The sequence below is a fragment of the Pieris napi genome, chromosome 6 (assembly GCF_905475465.1).
Source record: "Pieris napi chromosome 6, ilPieNapi1.2, whole genome shotgun sequence".
Taxonomy (NCBI): Eukaryota; Metazoa; Arthropoda; class Insecta; order Lepidoptera; family Pieridae; genus Pieris; species Pieris napi.
The window spans coordinates 11739495-11755130 of record NC_062239.1 but is presented as its reverse complement, the minus strand read 5'-3'; the positions used below and the strand labels follow the sequence as shown (position 1 = coordinate 11755130).

Genomic DNA, 15636 nt, shown 5'->3' with positions numbered 1-15636 from the left:
CGGTTAATAGGAAAAAATCCGTATAAACAATTTATAAAACAAAGTTAAAAAAAGCTTTATTTAACAAGACGTTTAAATTCTTAGATTGTTGAAATAAACCTTGGTTGTCCTCGAGTATCTTTACTAGGGTAATGTAAAGTGAAAAGTCTGACCTTAATAAATTAATGCACAATAGCTAACAAATAAAATCGATAATTTTCAATCGATTATACAGACTGTCACTATGGTCATGTGATAACTACACAAAAGTTGTCAATTGCGTTGTCATGGCAACGGGCGTGTTGTTTAGCCGCTGTAAACAAATGAATTTCGGCCAGTCAAACATGAAATGTGGTTTTACAATTTCTTTAAAATATAATTGAATTTGATAATTTTTAAATATGTATATGGATAGTTTTAACGTCTCTTACGCATGTAAGTGTCTATTTGTGAATATTATTGTGTATTTATTCTAAATCTTTGGTTGCTTAGTACTTTAAATTCAAATTAGCTTTTGCCCCAATTATCATAAACGATTGCGTTTTGGCAAGTCATGAATATTAAACCCGATCATTTTGTGTTTAGTTTAGAAGTAGAAAATGAGTCAAAACCAAGCAAAGAAGGATGAGCACAAAAAGAAAGATGAAAAGAAAAATCCAGAAGAAAACATGTCAGAAATCGACGAACACATTCTCAAGAGGTTTGACGTAAAGAAAAGATTGGGCAAAGGTGCTTATGGAATAGTCTGGAAAGCCATTGATAAAAAGAGCAAAGATGTCGTGGCAATTAAAAAGATATTCGACGCGTTCAGGAACCAAACAGATGCCCAGAGGACCTTTAGAGAGATTATATTTCTACAATCGTTTCGAAACCACCCAAATATTGTCAAGCTTCACAGTATACACAGGTACTTTATAATCTCTTTCTTCTTTGCAGTGACGGATTTACAAATTTTCAAAGTAGAATATGTGAAGTTTGTGCCACCCTAGCTCCTACAATTGTCTTGTCCTAGATTATTTTTAGAAACCAACAATTTCGTTGCACGTAAAATTTTTGAGCACAAAGTTATACACAAACTATCCGTTCGCAGCCTTCAACCAGTAGCAGGACTGACATGTATAAGTTGATAGGGGAAGAGGGTACTTAGAGGGAAATACATATTCTGCAATTTCGCTCTTTTCTGTGCCACCCTAGCCTCTACAATTGTCTTGTCCTAGATTATTATTACAAACCAACAATTTCGTTGCAATAATTGCACGTAAAATAGTTTTTGAGCACAAAGTTATACACAAACCATCCGTTCGCAGCCTTCAATAGTTATAGGACTGACATGTATAAGTTGATAGGGGAAGAGGAAAGAGGGAAATACATATTCTGCAATTTCGCTCTTTTCACTTATCGAAAGTATGAGCTGAGGGCGCTGAGGGATTACTGGTTGGGGGGCAGCGAACTTGTTGTTTTACTCTAGGATATGGAAGTTTGCTACACAAATGACAAGTGAGAGGTGAAAGTCATCGGCAAAATTTGTTGCAGACTTCTATTTGTAGAACATGAGAAAATGTCTAAATCTTTTTGATTTCTATAAGCTAGCAATAAAAAAATTCGGACCCCAAACTTGCCGCCCCAAAAATCTACCGCTCTAGGCACTAGACTACTCAGTCTGCTGGTAAATCCGCCACTGCTTCTTTGAATTAATATAAAATTTTCATAAATAATATTATTATTTTATTAAAGCAGACAATCATAAGTCCAATTATTATTGTGTTAGTACAATATTGTCCTACATATTATATTAGTAGCTTTAAAGTACCTATATTCAATCATAAAATTTATAATTAATTATAAAATAACCCCCCACACGCAACAAAACTAAGAGTCTGGGTTCGGCTAAAGATACATGGGTCGTAATAATCTTTTCTGAATAGGCAAGTAAGTATACCCTACTTACTGCATTGCTTATTAGAAACTTATCCTTTTTGACGTGACAACGTCTTATAAATCGATGGAGCCGGTTGCACGCACGAAAAAACATGACTCATGCGGCGTTACCTCGCTCTGAGGCGTTACCTCGCTCTGAGGCGTTCCATTTAAGGCTTGAAGTGCAAGCGAGAGCCCGAAGCGACAGAGAGGCACAATCGGACTCCGCGCTCTTCAGCGTTCGACATCTGTCTCTCTCCTACTTGAGTGAGCGATTCGTGACGTTGTCACGTTCAACTATCGTCAGTAAACCGACTTTTTACAGACAACCGATTTTTTTTGGCAAATCTCAACCACAAATGCGTGTGGTTTCCGGTTTTTGGTTATGTATTTTAGTGTTCCTGTATTATTTTTGTCTTTCAGGGCTGCTAATAACCGAGATATATACCTTGGATTCGAATACATGGAAACTGATTTACATAACGTGATCAAACGGGGAAACATTCTCAAGGACATACATAAACGATATATTATGTACCAAATGCTGAAGGCTACGAAGTATATACATTCCGGAAATGTCATACATAGGGATCAGAAACCGAGTAATGTCCTCATTGATAGCGCTTGCAGGTATTTTCATCGCCTGTCAACGTACCTACTAACGTGTAACGTGTAACGAGTTCTGACGTAACTATAAAGAGTTTGTCTAATATTTAAAAATAAATATTTTGACTACCGCCTCAGGTTTTTACTAATTTTTATTATTATATTAAGTTATTTGAACGTTCTAACGACTAGAATTATTTCTTGTTTAGGGTAAAGTTAGCTGATTTCGGGCTAGCAAGGTCGGTGTCCTCAATATACTCTGGTGGAGAAGAAGGTGCTGATCCTTGTTTGACCGATTACGTCGCAACTAGGTGGTACAGAGCACCCGAAATACTCATAGCTAGTAAGAAGTAAGTGCTGAGGAACTGTTATATCTAGTTATATTCGGATTGGCCAGTATTATTAAAAAACATGGAAATAAATATATACGTAGAGATAATGAAGTATTTTATATTTATTTATTTATAAAAGCTTGCCAACGCTCGGCATACTGATACATTAGTACAAGAATAAAATACAATGTTGATTGTTGCACTAATAGGCAAACATAACATTTACGAAGGGATCATAAAATAAATATAAAAGCTAAACGAAAATCGCTAATAAGAATGGTCAATCGGGATATCATATTTATAGACTTTTTATAATTGGTTTGAGTTTATAAATAAATACAATCTGTGTGTTAACATTATAATAAAATACGTTTACTAGGTATACCTACTACTATGCTTTATTATAATAAAGTTTAAGAAATTTGACTTTAGTGATTATGCGGCGAGATTTTAAGAAGAAATCTTCTTTCAAAAAGTATCTACTCTAGAATTTTTGCTAACAAGGACATTTAGCGTGCTTTCATAGCTTTTAATTGGATTTTGAAGAACTTGTATAATTGTTATGTGGCTTAACGTTACCTCTTAATTAAGAGCGCGCATTTGGTAAGCAAAATTCAAGATTTCACCCGCGCATCTTCCTGCAGCTAGTTCTAGTATGCCTGATGTTTGAGGAACAAAAATGAAGTAAACGCCAAATGCTTTTTAATTAAATAACTCGTAAAATATACAATATTTAATAAAATCGCTAGTAACAGCTCTCGGCCAGACTAAAGTGCTATATTTCAATTATTTGCTTCCATAATACTGGCCATGATTGAATAAAAACGAAATAAGGCAAAGTTAGAGGTGACTTTGTGTTTTTCTTGTATCGAGGAATTTGTATTGTGTTGTGTTTTTAATTAGAGTCAACCATTGACATTTTAGTAAAGGATCAACACATATTTATTGTTTTTAATTCACATACTTAGATAACATCAATTCTATGATGCGTGATTTTGGTTAGTTAGCTCTTAAGAATTCTGTCACTCTGAGTAAATGCTAATTTCAGTTACACAAAGGGCATTGATATGTGGTCTTTGGGATGTATCTTGGGGGAGATGTTAACTGGATCTCCCCTCTTCCCGGGAACCTCGACCGTGAATCAGATAGAAAGGATCATGGCTGCTCTGCCCAGACCCTCGTCTGAAGGTAAGTGGGTATTTTATTGTGACAGAATCAAAAGAATTCTGAAGTGAAACTTCTTTATCGGGGTTGGAAAAAAATTTTGTGTTACATTTTTTCGTTACGCGTCACATTTTTCCGTTACGCGCCATCTTTTTAAGTGAAACTTCTTTATCGACGTATGGGAGAAATTTTGTAGCAAATCGTCGCGTTTTTCGGTTACGCGCCATGTTGCTTTTTGAAGTCAAACTTCTTTATCGGCGTTGGAAAAAAAATTTCGGTTACGCGCCATCTTTTTCTTGTCCCTACCACGGTTGATCCGAAGAGATTCGAAGCCATTAATAACAAAAATATATAATTACGATAACAATGATAGTAATAATTCTATTACAATTAATGAAATTCTGTAATAATCTTAGTAGTAATAAGGTAAAATGAAATAATTGTATTTGTATTCATGTCTATGATAATAAAAGCCTTTTGTTAAACTTTATCTAATTTAACGAATTTCTGTAAAGTTGCATATAGTAGATAATTTTTCGTAAAATAAGATCATAAAGAAGTTTCACTTCTTACGTGTGTACACCTAGAACACGCACACATTTTTTTCTTCTTGCCTTTTTTGCGTTGTATGTATTTAACGCAATTTAAAACCTAGTGAACTTCATAAAATAAAAATAAAAATTGGTGAACTGTAGATTTTATGTACTTACCTACTAGCGGACCCGACAGACGTTGTCCTGTACACACATCATAAATTATTCAAACTTAAAAAAAACAAAAAAATATATAATTGTAAATAATCTGAACTATTCTCGAATCCACTTAAACACTCGTCAAAATCAGTCCATCAATTTATTGCATTACTGCTTTCTCGGTAAAGATTCGATCATATTGTTCGTGGTATTTTTAATGATAATATCGGCATGATAAGCTAATAGAAACTCGAAATAAAACACTTCAACCGATCAACTTCCAAACGTCTATTTGTCAAAGTTTCAGTCATACTTAACCATAGATAACATCACGTTTAGCTTAGTTTTGTTATACGATTTTTAACAAATCAACTGATGTTTTGACTGTTTTTTTAGTTTTACTGTTTGTTGCCTTTTGTTATACCACGAGTCACTTCCCACGGATTCAGGTCACAAATCCTATGCCCTCCTGGTTCTAAGCTACCTCCCCACCAATTTTCAGCCATATCGGTTCAGTCGTTTTTTTATTGTGTAACTAACACGACTTTCTTATATATATAGAATTATTTATATGTAAAAGGCGCTTGCACAAAACTATCTCCTCATAGCTGTTAAAACTTGTATTAAAAAAAACGTATTTTATAGATATCGCAGCGGTTTGTACTGGCTACGGCTCCTCTTTAATTAAAGAGCAAGCAACAGGCAAAGGCGCAGGCTCATCTCTGACGTCACTTCTGTCATGTGCCCCTCGTGATGCAGCAGACATGGTTCAAAGACTGCTAGTATTCAACCCTGCTAAGAGATTGAGTGCAGAACGAGCTTTGCATCACGAATATGTATCCAAGTGAGTGAAGGAAAAATAATCTATAAAATGATTGTTTATTTCATATTATATTTGTTTATTTTAAAATAAATAAATCAGTGGCGCTAAAACCTTTTTAGGTCTCGGTATCTGTTTCATGATCATTTGTCAATCTAATAGGTAAGTAGGTGATCAGCCTTCTGTGCCTGACACACGCCGTCAACGTTTTGGGTCTAGGGCAAGCGGTTTCTCACGATGTTTTCCTTCACCGTTCGAGCGAATGTTAAATGCGCACATAGAAGGAAAGTCCATTGGTACACAGCCGGGGATCGAACCTACGACCTCAGGCATGAAGCCACTAGGCTCCAAAATAAAGAAATAATATAAATAGAGGAGGAGGAGATAAAAATGCATTTGACACTGCTCACATTAATTATACAGATAATAACTAATGGAAATCTTTATAATTCAGGTTCCACCGCGAACGTGACGAGCCATCTCTCCCGTCAGACGTGCTACTTCCCCTTCGGGATGACAAGCAGATGTCAGTCAATGACTACAGGAATAAACTGTACAGCATCATGGCTAAGGGGTTTCTAGGGAGCCCTCAGTTACGAAAGAGTCATTCCAGGTAGGATAAAATAGAAACAGTTTGGTCAAACCCAAAATCCCAGATTAAAGACTAACTACTTATCCGCTTTCATAGTAGCGTTATCACAGTTTGACAGAAAGAGACGAAAGATACTCAAGAAGAGTTAAGAGGGTTGATTAAAGAATATTAGAGTGGTTAAATTAATTAAATCTATTTGTACGGTTCCTGGGTCATCGGGGTGCTTTAAATTATAGAGGATTTTCGTTTTACTTTATATTAACCACTCGCGTATAACAATAGAATAAATTCGAAATATTTAAATGCTAATTGCTATGAAACGAATGCTAAAAGAATGTAATGTATATGTCACCAGAATAACTTAATCCGCAAGTTTGTCAATTTCCTAGGAAATTTATAAACTTACCGAAGTCACGCGTAAAATAATGAGTAAGCGATAACCAAACAGCATGTGCGCGTTTGGTTGAATAAGTCACTAACCTAATCGTTTAGAATCTTACCAATGGATATCCGTTAGTTTATAAATTTACCACGAGTCGTCGGAAATTGATAAATTTGCGAAAATGTCGGCGTAAATTAATACAATTTATCTCTCGTTTAGAATCCTACGATTTTGTTATATTCTCGTGACATTAAAATATTGAAGCTAGTGCCTGCGTCTAGCTATACTCTCGGGGCGTAAATCAAAGAAGGAAAGAAAGAAAAACTTTATTATACACAATATACAGCGTATTTACATTAAGTAAAGTGCACTGGCCCCCACACTAGGATTCCCTGTGTAGTGGGCAGCCAGTCTTTCATTTGACATGAAAACAGTATTTTAAAAATTATATTAATTATTTCTAGACATATTAAAACTATCTTTGAACAATAAGAATATTTTCAGTATAAGAATAGGACAGGTTAACAAGATATTGTTTGAGATGTTTAGTAAGTGTATGTAAAGTGATTTTTGAAATGTTAGTGATAATTTTGTTTTTAATGAAGTGGTTATAGATGAAAGGGCCTCGGAAGGAGAAAAAGCGTTGGGCGAAGACAGTGCGAGTTTTGAGTTGCTTATATGGGTTTGCGTTTTGTTTGATGCGGTGCGGTGGGTGTTTGTTTCCAAAAAAGTCTGCATATTGCTATTAAGTATAATTGTCTCACAGTTAAAAGTTAAATCGACGATTTAGGTAATAAGAAAGCCTGAGCGAGCAAAATGTTACAGCCTTGTAAAATATTGCATAACTTAATTTTTTATACTTTGATCTCGCCTAATAACACTCTGTTTGGTAGTATGCTATATATGTGATATAGGAATTGGATTTCAGGGTAAGATTTAGAAACGAGACTTAAGTCCCGTACGTCAAACAATTATTGTATTTTGACATATGGAAGTTATAGAGCGCGCTAAGTTTCGTGCCTGAATCTCAACCTTACCCTTGTCAAACGTTTTCGTCCGCAGCCGATCCGAATTCTTTGTTTTCAAGAACTTTTTTATCCTGATATTATAAAGAAGGATTTCTGTATTTGTTAACTAGAAACTATTGAAAGTCAGAATTGCTACCACTTTATATACAGGGCGTCCCAAAGTATGGGACATGAAGGCAAAGTACATACCTTAAATATCGTAGATAGGGTATTTTAGTGAAATAATACTTTATGTTATTTTTCAAAGTTAGTAATTCTGCACTCAAAGATTTTTTTAAAATTACTTGCCTCGTCTGGGAATCGAACCGACTTAAATGTAAAAAATAACACTCCTAGTTTTTAGATGCAATCGAAAGAATGGCCAAAAACTCATAACTCTTCTTAATAACATCCCCGGACCTTACAACAATAATGAAACGGAAGAAATAAATAACAGATATTTATTGATTTATATAGATACATTAAAAAATGTGCAGCTGTCCGAAATATACACTTATGGACACATCTATTGGCCCACCTTGCATTTTCAGTTTCTTTTGGTCCTACCTAAAAATTTATATTAGGTCGAGTAAAAGGTTTTTATGCAGTTTTGAACCTGGCACATTCAAAATTGCATTCAATATTTTTTTTTTAAATTTCGAACACTGCCCTGCGATTCTGTAACTCACTTCACGAACTCACACAGCGGTTTTCGCGTCGGCGGTCGCTCTCAAATCAGTCGTGAAGCAGTCATTTTATGATTTGGCATTCTGAAAAGGTGGGAGCTTGTACTTTATTGTTTATCAGAATGCCAAATCATAAAATAACTGCTTCACGACTGATTTGAGAGCGACCGCCGACGCGAAAACCGCTGTGTGAGTTCGTGAAGTGAGTTACAGAATCGCAGGGCAGAACTTAAACAAACAAAAGACAATTTGGAGCCTGCTCATTGATATCAAACAATGGAATACTAAGAAAACTTGATTTTATTGGTTTAGTTGGATTAATTCTTGAAAGTGCGATTTTTCTCTTTGGTTTTGCAACAAACATTACTTATTCTTAACATTAAGATGAGGTTCTATCAATAATCTATGGATACTTCGCCTGAAGTCGCCGCCCAAGCTGTGGCACTTATCCGGGCCGGACACAGCCAAAGAAATGTGAGTGATCAACTTAATTTAAGTCGATCTGCGGTCCGAATCGTTTATCGGAGATACCTAGAGACTGGCGGCTTTGTTCGTCGCCAAGGAAGGCCACGATTTCGGGTCACAACTGAAAGGCAGGTTCGATTCATCGTGACGACCAGCTTGAAAAAATCGTCACCTTACCTCCATTGAGATACAAAACCAACTTCGCGACTTCCATGGAGTAAATGTGAGCGCTCGAACTGTTCGGAGAAGATTAAAAGAACGCGATATGGTACCACACAAGCCAGCTAATGGCCCAAAACTAACGCGAGCCCACCGAATAGCGCGCCTTCATTTCGCGCGCTCACACTTAAATTGGACTCAGCAGCATTGGAACGGTGTACTCTTTTCTGATGAGTCTAAAATTGCGTTACATGGCAATGATGGAAGGAAGAAGGTCTACCGACGTAAGGTAGAGCGTTTTGCACAATGCTGCTTTGAAGAGAGGGTTGCTTATGGCGGTGGCTCATGGACTGTCTGGGGCGGTATATCCGCGATCGGCAAAACTCAACTTGAGGTTGTTGCGGAACCATGGCTGCCAACATTAAATGCTGAAAGGTACATTCTTGAGTGCTTAGAACCTCACGCGATGCCATACGCGGACTATGTGGGCCCAAATTTCCTTTTTATGCATGATAATGCAAGAGCCCATACGGCCGGCATCGTCAGAGAATATCTTCGGGATGTGAACATCGCAGTTATGGACTCGCCAGCCAGAAGCCCAGATATGAACCCCATTGAGCACATGTGGGACGAGCTAAAAAGACGTGTTAGGGCTCGTCAGCCAGTTGCCCAGACGATGCAGGAATTGAAAACTGCCATAGAAGAGGAATGGGAGATGATCCCTCAAAATTTCATAGAGCGGTTGATAAACTCTATGCCTAATCGTATGAGAGCTGTCGTAGATGCCCATGGAGGCAACACGCGTTATTAAATTAAACCTTTATTTGATAAAACACGTTTTTTATTAAAAAATCAACTGACTTCATCAAGGCCCATACCCGACTTGTTAGGCGTAACTCCATGTGGTGTGGTATTCTAAATTCAAATTTAAAACAATACGATCGAAAAAGATGGTAAAATGTATCAGGTTCAAAACTGCATAAAAACTTTTTACTCGACCTAATATAAATTTTTAGGTAGGACCAAAAGAAACTGAAAATGCAAGGTGGGCTAATAGATGTGTCCAGAAGTGTATATTTTTACTGTAATAGAGAATCATAATGTTAAAAATTTTAGTGTCAAAACACACGTCCATACGCCTGTGAAGTCTAAAAGTTTTCAAGATACTGAAGTTAGGCACAAGAAGTTAATAACATCAGCGGACCCCAAGCCTCGGACCAAATCTAAAACTTTGGAACGACCGATCAAAGAATTTCGATCCTATCAAACAATAGCGGACAAGGAGAAATTGAGTTAGTATTTTTTTGCAAATAGTAAGTATTGATAAAACATAAAAAAGTTTTGCTTGTGTTTTCTAAGTTACTTGACTGTTTTTACTGGACTTAAAAAAAGTGCATGCGTACAAAGTACACAAGTCAGAAGTGAAACTTCTTTGGCAAACTAATTTTTAAGTCTTGTTCATATTTATAAGAATCTAAAACTTGATTTCTGAGACTTAGAGGGAGGGTAAATGAAAGATATGTTAGGAGCTTAATGAATTTAATTGTCATGAAAATATTGAAATTATTTCTTCGATGATAAAAACACGTCGCATTTTAATTTACAATTCATTTGAGATTTCATGAATTATTTTGTATAAAATTAAATTTTAAAAATAGATTTTGTACAAGGTAATTTACCCTTCTCACTCTCTCTCAATCGGTCTCAGTTGCTCTGTCCCTTTCGATACAAACGCTGCACACATTCGCGACGTTCCGTAAAAAATTATTCAAGATATAAGCAAATTATAATGAATAATTATAATTATGCTTCTCCTTAAATGCCAAGCAATTTATAAAACAAAAGAAACAGTGGAAAAAGAAAGTGTTAACTCGTAAACCATGATAACCTTTTCCCAGCTAGTAACAAGTTTACTCACTTTCTTCAATAGATGGCGCCTGTTGTACGCTTAAGACGCGCTATCGTTGTACGAGCAAAATACATTATATTTTCATAGCTTACAAATTAAGGTGGGGTAATAAAAAAATTATAATTACTGATATGCTAAATTTTTGGGACCCTATTACTTATAATAAGTTAATAGGATTAATAATAAAATATTGTTTAATAATTAATTAACTTATTTAACTATTAAGTAGGGAATAGGGATGTGACATTCTGCTGTCTGCATAAAAAATAGATTATTAATTAATCGATTATTTTAGCATTACTTTATCGCGTTTTGATAGGTTTTAAGTGAAATTTGATAAATGCTGAGTGTATATAATATATATAGCACATTGCAGTATTTTTGTTGTCTTTTTAATTGTATGTAATCTTGAGCTGCTGAATAAATTTATTTTACTTTTAAATTATAGTGTTCCATTCAAACTTGAGTTTTTGTAAAATTTACTGGTTTTATCATCCTTTCGATGTTTTACAAAAAAACATCAATACATCGAGTATATCAATACATCTTCAAATATTCGGATTTAATGTATCGCATTGTAAACATCGATGTACATCGAATATCCCTAATAGTTCGAGGTCCGGGTTATAAAAGACCACACATAATGTCGGGAGGTGGCAGATGAAAAATCGACTATGATTGATTTTCAATTATAAATATAATCGATTATTTTAAATATAAAAATCGCGTAAAAACATCGATTTTTACTTTTAAAAAAAATCTATTAAATTTTTTTTTATTAATCGATTATTTTTTCACATCCCTTCTTACTTAAAAGTTAATAAGATCAATAAATATTGCTAATAAGCAAATATTGCAGTCTAGTTCTCGCCAAAAGACAGACCCAGTCTTAAGCTTAGATTTCCTAGAAAAGTGGTGCCGTTATCTAACGGCCGTCATGTAACGTTGGGTGACGTCACCCACCCATACGTTGTCTATAAATAACATCGGAGTAGGTTTTCTAGAGAACGTTGAGTGTCACCATAACGTCAAATAGCGGTGCAGTAATTTGTGTGACGACCGTCTGAGCGTTTTTTTTTATTATTCTTAAACCATCTGCAATCAGCCTCTTGGCTTTTATCAGATTTCATGGGAAATGATGGCAATTAGAGAACGCAAATCCAAAAAATTTTCTTCCCTCCGTCATTTGTAAACTGTCAGACTGCGGCAAGTTTCGCCCTTTTTAGCCTATACACACTGTCCGTCGTTTCCAAGAGGCCCGAAGCTAGGGGGTTGACGTGTTGCTGAAGTCTCATTTTGCATCGCACGGTTGATCTTTTAATGTCTTCCTCGACAGTGGCAATTCCCAAATATTTATGGACTTCAGTATTTCGTGTTAACCACAGCGCACCGCTCATATTTCGCAGTGATTTGTTTTGTAGCCGCTGCAGGATTTCGATATTAGAGCGGCTTGCTGACCCCCAGAGCTTACACAGGAGGCCCTTATGCCATACGCGATCAAAAGCCTGCTGTATATCGAGAAATACTGCTGAACAATACTCTTTTCTTTCTAGGGCTTGCCGTATTGTATGAGTAACACGATGTATTTGTTCCATTGTTCCATGTTGTGCACGAAACCCAAATTGGTGGTCAGGTATTACTTCTTGTTCTTCGAGTACTGGTTGAAGGCGACTAATGACTAGTTTCTGAAATACTTTTGATAGCAAGGGGAGAAGACTAATAGGCCTGTATGATGAAACTTCTGTTGGAGGTTTTCCAGGTTTTGGAACCATGTTTATAATGGACACCTTCCATAGTTTTGGGAAATATTGTAGTCTTAATATTGCGTTAAAGAGGATTGTTAACAGAACGATACCTTTTTTCGGTAGTTCTTAACCGAACTTTACTCTTTACCGTCTGAGCGGTGATAAACATTATTTCAACGTTTTTCGCGTGTAGCGGTGCCCATATATTAAAGAATCGAGCGAGTCTTACTCGTTAAAAGACAGACTTAGTCTTAGGAGTACACACTTGATACTACTGACTAAACTGTAGTCTCAAGTTCTTAAAAGCTTAGTTTCAAGAGTATTAAGTATTTACGTGTGAACTGTGAATTTGAAAAAATATAGGAATTAGGTTGTCATACTCTGATTTTTAATTACGTAGAATTCTGACAGCTTTCATGTTTTGACATGTTAGTGATGGCAAACCTTTTTGGCCGGGCACATTTTTCAATTTCAATACTAGTCTGAACATCGGAGTCTATACATACATTTTATTGTTAGTTAATGTACCCATAGTATTGAGTGTGGTGCTCCACATTAAAAGTGGTTTAACGGCGAGTGGTAACTACGTTCCTTTTCATCACAAACAGTAAAAAACGCCAAGTAAAGATAACATTTTTTTTAAAGGTTTACTAAACCTGGAATTAGTAGGCAGTGATGCCAGCTAAAGAATAAAATAAATAAATTAAAGCTAATTCGATATATTGTTCATGATATTGAAATATTAGTTATTTTTGTATTAGATCACTTGAGTACCTAAGTAAATATTTAGATCAACCTTTTTGTAGGTAAACATAAAAATACGTTTCAATTTTTTTTTATTGCCCTCGATTAAGTCAAATTTCTTCCTTTTTCGGTGGAGAACTTTTTTAGTAGCAAAACTTATGAAATGTCAGGATTCTACGGAATTAAAAATCAGAGTATACGTTATATATGCTCCACAGAGAACACTGTATACTATCACATGTCACAAAACTTATGATTAAAAATGTGTTCAATGTTCAGTTTTCACTATTCTAAGTTCTTGAAAGTCAAACGTCATAAATATATAAAATTTTGATATTAGTAGTTTCAGTACGTATCTTAGTACTCAGTAGTGGACTGAATAGTGAATACATAATTAAAGTTTAATTTTCCTTATAATATTTATTATAAAACAGCCAATCTAATTAAATTATTTGTAGGTAAGCCAGTGAAAGCGACCAAACCGTTCGAACACGACTGGTTCGGCAACTGCCGAGGGGACTATCTCGAAGCAAAAGACAAAAAACCAATGAATTTTATCACTAAGGACTTCTTTCCGGTTCGCCAGAGTCCTTCCGAATCCAAAAAGAACGTTCAGCAAAGAAGAAATTCCACGTCCTTCTCGACGATTACAATTGGAGACTCGGAGCTCAGTTTCGGTAAGAGTTCGAAACATGGGGTCATCACTGCTAGCGCTTTAATGGATCTAAGAACGAGCATACGATGAGAAACACCAAACAATGCTTTGATGTTATTATCCATACATTCTTTTAGTTAACAATTCTGTTGATAATCTTATTGAAATTGGTTTGACACGGTTAACTGCCTTTTTTAGAAGCTCCAATTTTAATAATTTGTTTTAAATTAGTGTATGTCGCTTTATCAATTATGTTTTAAAACTGTTCTTATACAAGAATTCATCTTATTTTTTAACTTAATATAGAAGGCTTTATTCGTGGCGGATAAACGAATTTTTAAGGTTGTGCCGCACGCTCTACATTTGTCATGTCCTAGATCCAAAAATTTCCATGAAACTCCATATAAATAATTTTTGGTGTTGATTTTTGTGCACAAAATTATACACAAACTACCCAGTTCGCAGCCTCCAACCAGTAGTAGGACTGACATGTATAACTTATTCTAAGTGAGAGCTGAGGGCGCAGAGGTGGATTACTGGTCGAGGGCGGCAAACCAGCTGGTTTACTCTAGAATATGGAAGTTTGCTGCACCAAATGTACAATGACAAGTGAGAGGTGAAAGTCATCGACAAAATTTCTTGCAGACTTCTTTCTGTAAAACATCAGAAATGCAAAATTTGTTCGATTTCTATTAGGTAGCAAAAAAAAATTATCTCCCCAAATTTGCCCCTCTAGGCTTAAGCCTACTCAGCCTGCTGGTAATTCCGCCACTGTTTATTCGTGGTAACATTTGACATGTTAACGTTTTTGAACCGACGTAATAAACAATGGAAGGAGCAATTTGTGAAACTTTTTTTTGTATAGTGGCTCAAATTTCGACAAAAAAGGAAATGAGTTGGGTTGGGAAGTTCTTAATTTCACTCACTCACTTTCAGAACTATTTTGATATTAAGTACTGATATTTTTACATTGTTGTATTCAGAAGATTGGAATGTCTTTAAACGGCATTTGGTTGATAAAAATAATCTTGTTAACGTTAGATATATGGAATTAGTTAATAATAGGACTGTCGTGTGATAGGGACTCAAGTTTGCCGAAATGCATTCAGTTGGACCAATATTATTGTAACACTGCCATACCGCAATAATATACCATTTAGATCATTCATAGACAAAGATGTTTATTGTCTATATTAAGTCTTCTCTCTATGGTTGCAATAAATAATCTATGTATAACATTTTGCCTTATTAACATTTCAATGTATTATATATATAAACATTATAAACTTGCGCCGACGCCCTGTGACGATGAGAACGTTATTTGAATATATAATACAATTGACAGAATGCTATCTGTCAAACTTTACATAGATAATAGTTTACTAGTTAAATTTGACTTGGGTTTGAATTTGAAATGTGGTTGCAGAATACCACGGTAATGTTTAAAAATCATGAATAGAATAAGACAAATTTTTGTTTAATTTCTATAGACTCATAAGGTGTTTAGATTTGCCGTTTGATACACAATAAAATTTTAAATATTTGTGACGTTTTATTTGTGTAGTGTTTTGGCATAAACGGGCGACCCTTCAGCCCTAACGTCGTGCTCTCGAAGCTCGGCTGTTAATGGAATATTCTTTATATGTGCGCAAATAGCACTTGTTATTGTTATAGGCGAATGCTACACGTATGGTCGATATTTATCGCGTCACTATTAATGCTTGGCAGCATTATCGCGCATGGTGATGGAAGAGGACGCGCATATATGGAGGCGGAATAATA

At 35.5% G+C, this 15636-nt stretch overlaps 1 protein-coding gene across 1 annotated transcript; it reads left to right on the top strand.

The window, feature by feature from the left end:
- Window positions 1-255: 255 nt before the first annotated feature.
- On the top strand, window positions 256-15397 carry LOC125050632 (mitogen-activated protein kinase 15). The gene is made up of 9 exons (XM_047650593.1): window positions 256-414; window positions 565-886; window positions 2320-2526; window positions 2712-2852; window positions 3883-4022; window positions 5336-5534; window positions 5965-6123; window positions 9918-10093; window positions 13658-15397. Exons 2-9 carry the CDS (start codon window positions 579-581, stop codon window positions 13942-13944), a joined length of 1617 nt encoding a protein of 538 aa, XP_047506549.1. The 5' UTR covers window positions 256-414; window positions 565-578; the 3' UTR covers window positions 13945-15397.
- The last annotated feature ends 239 nt before the right edge of the window (window positions 15398-15636 follow it).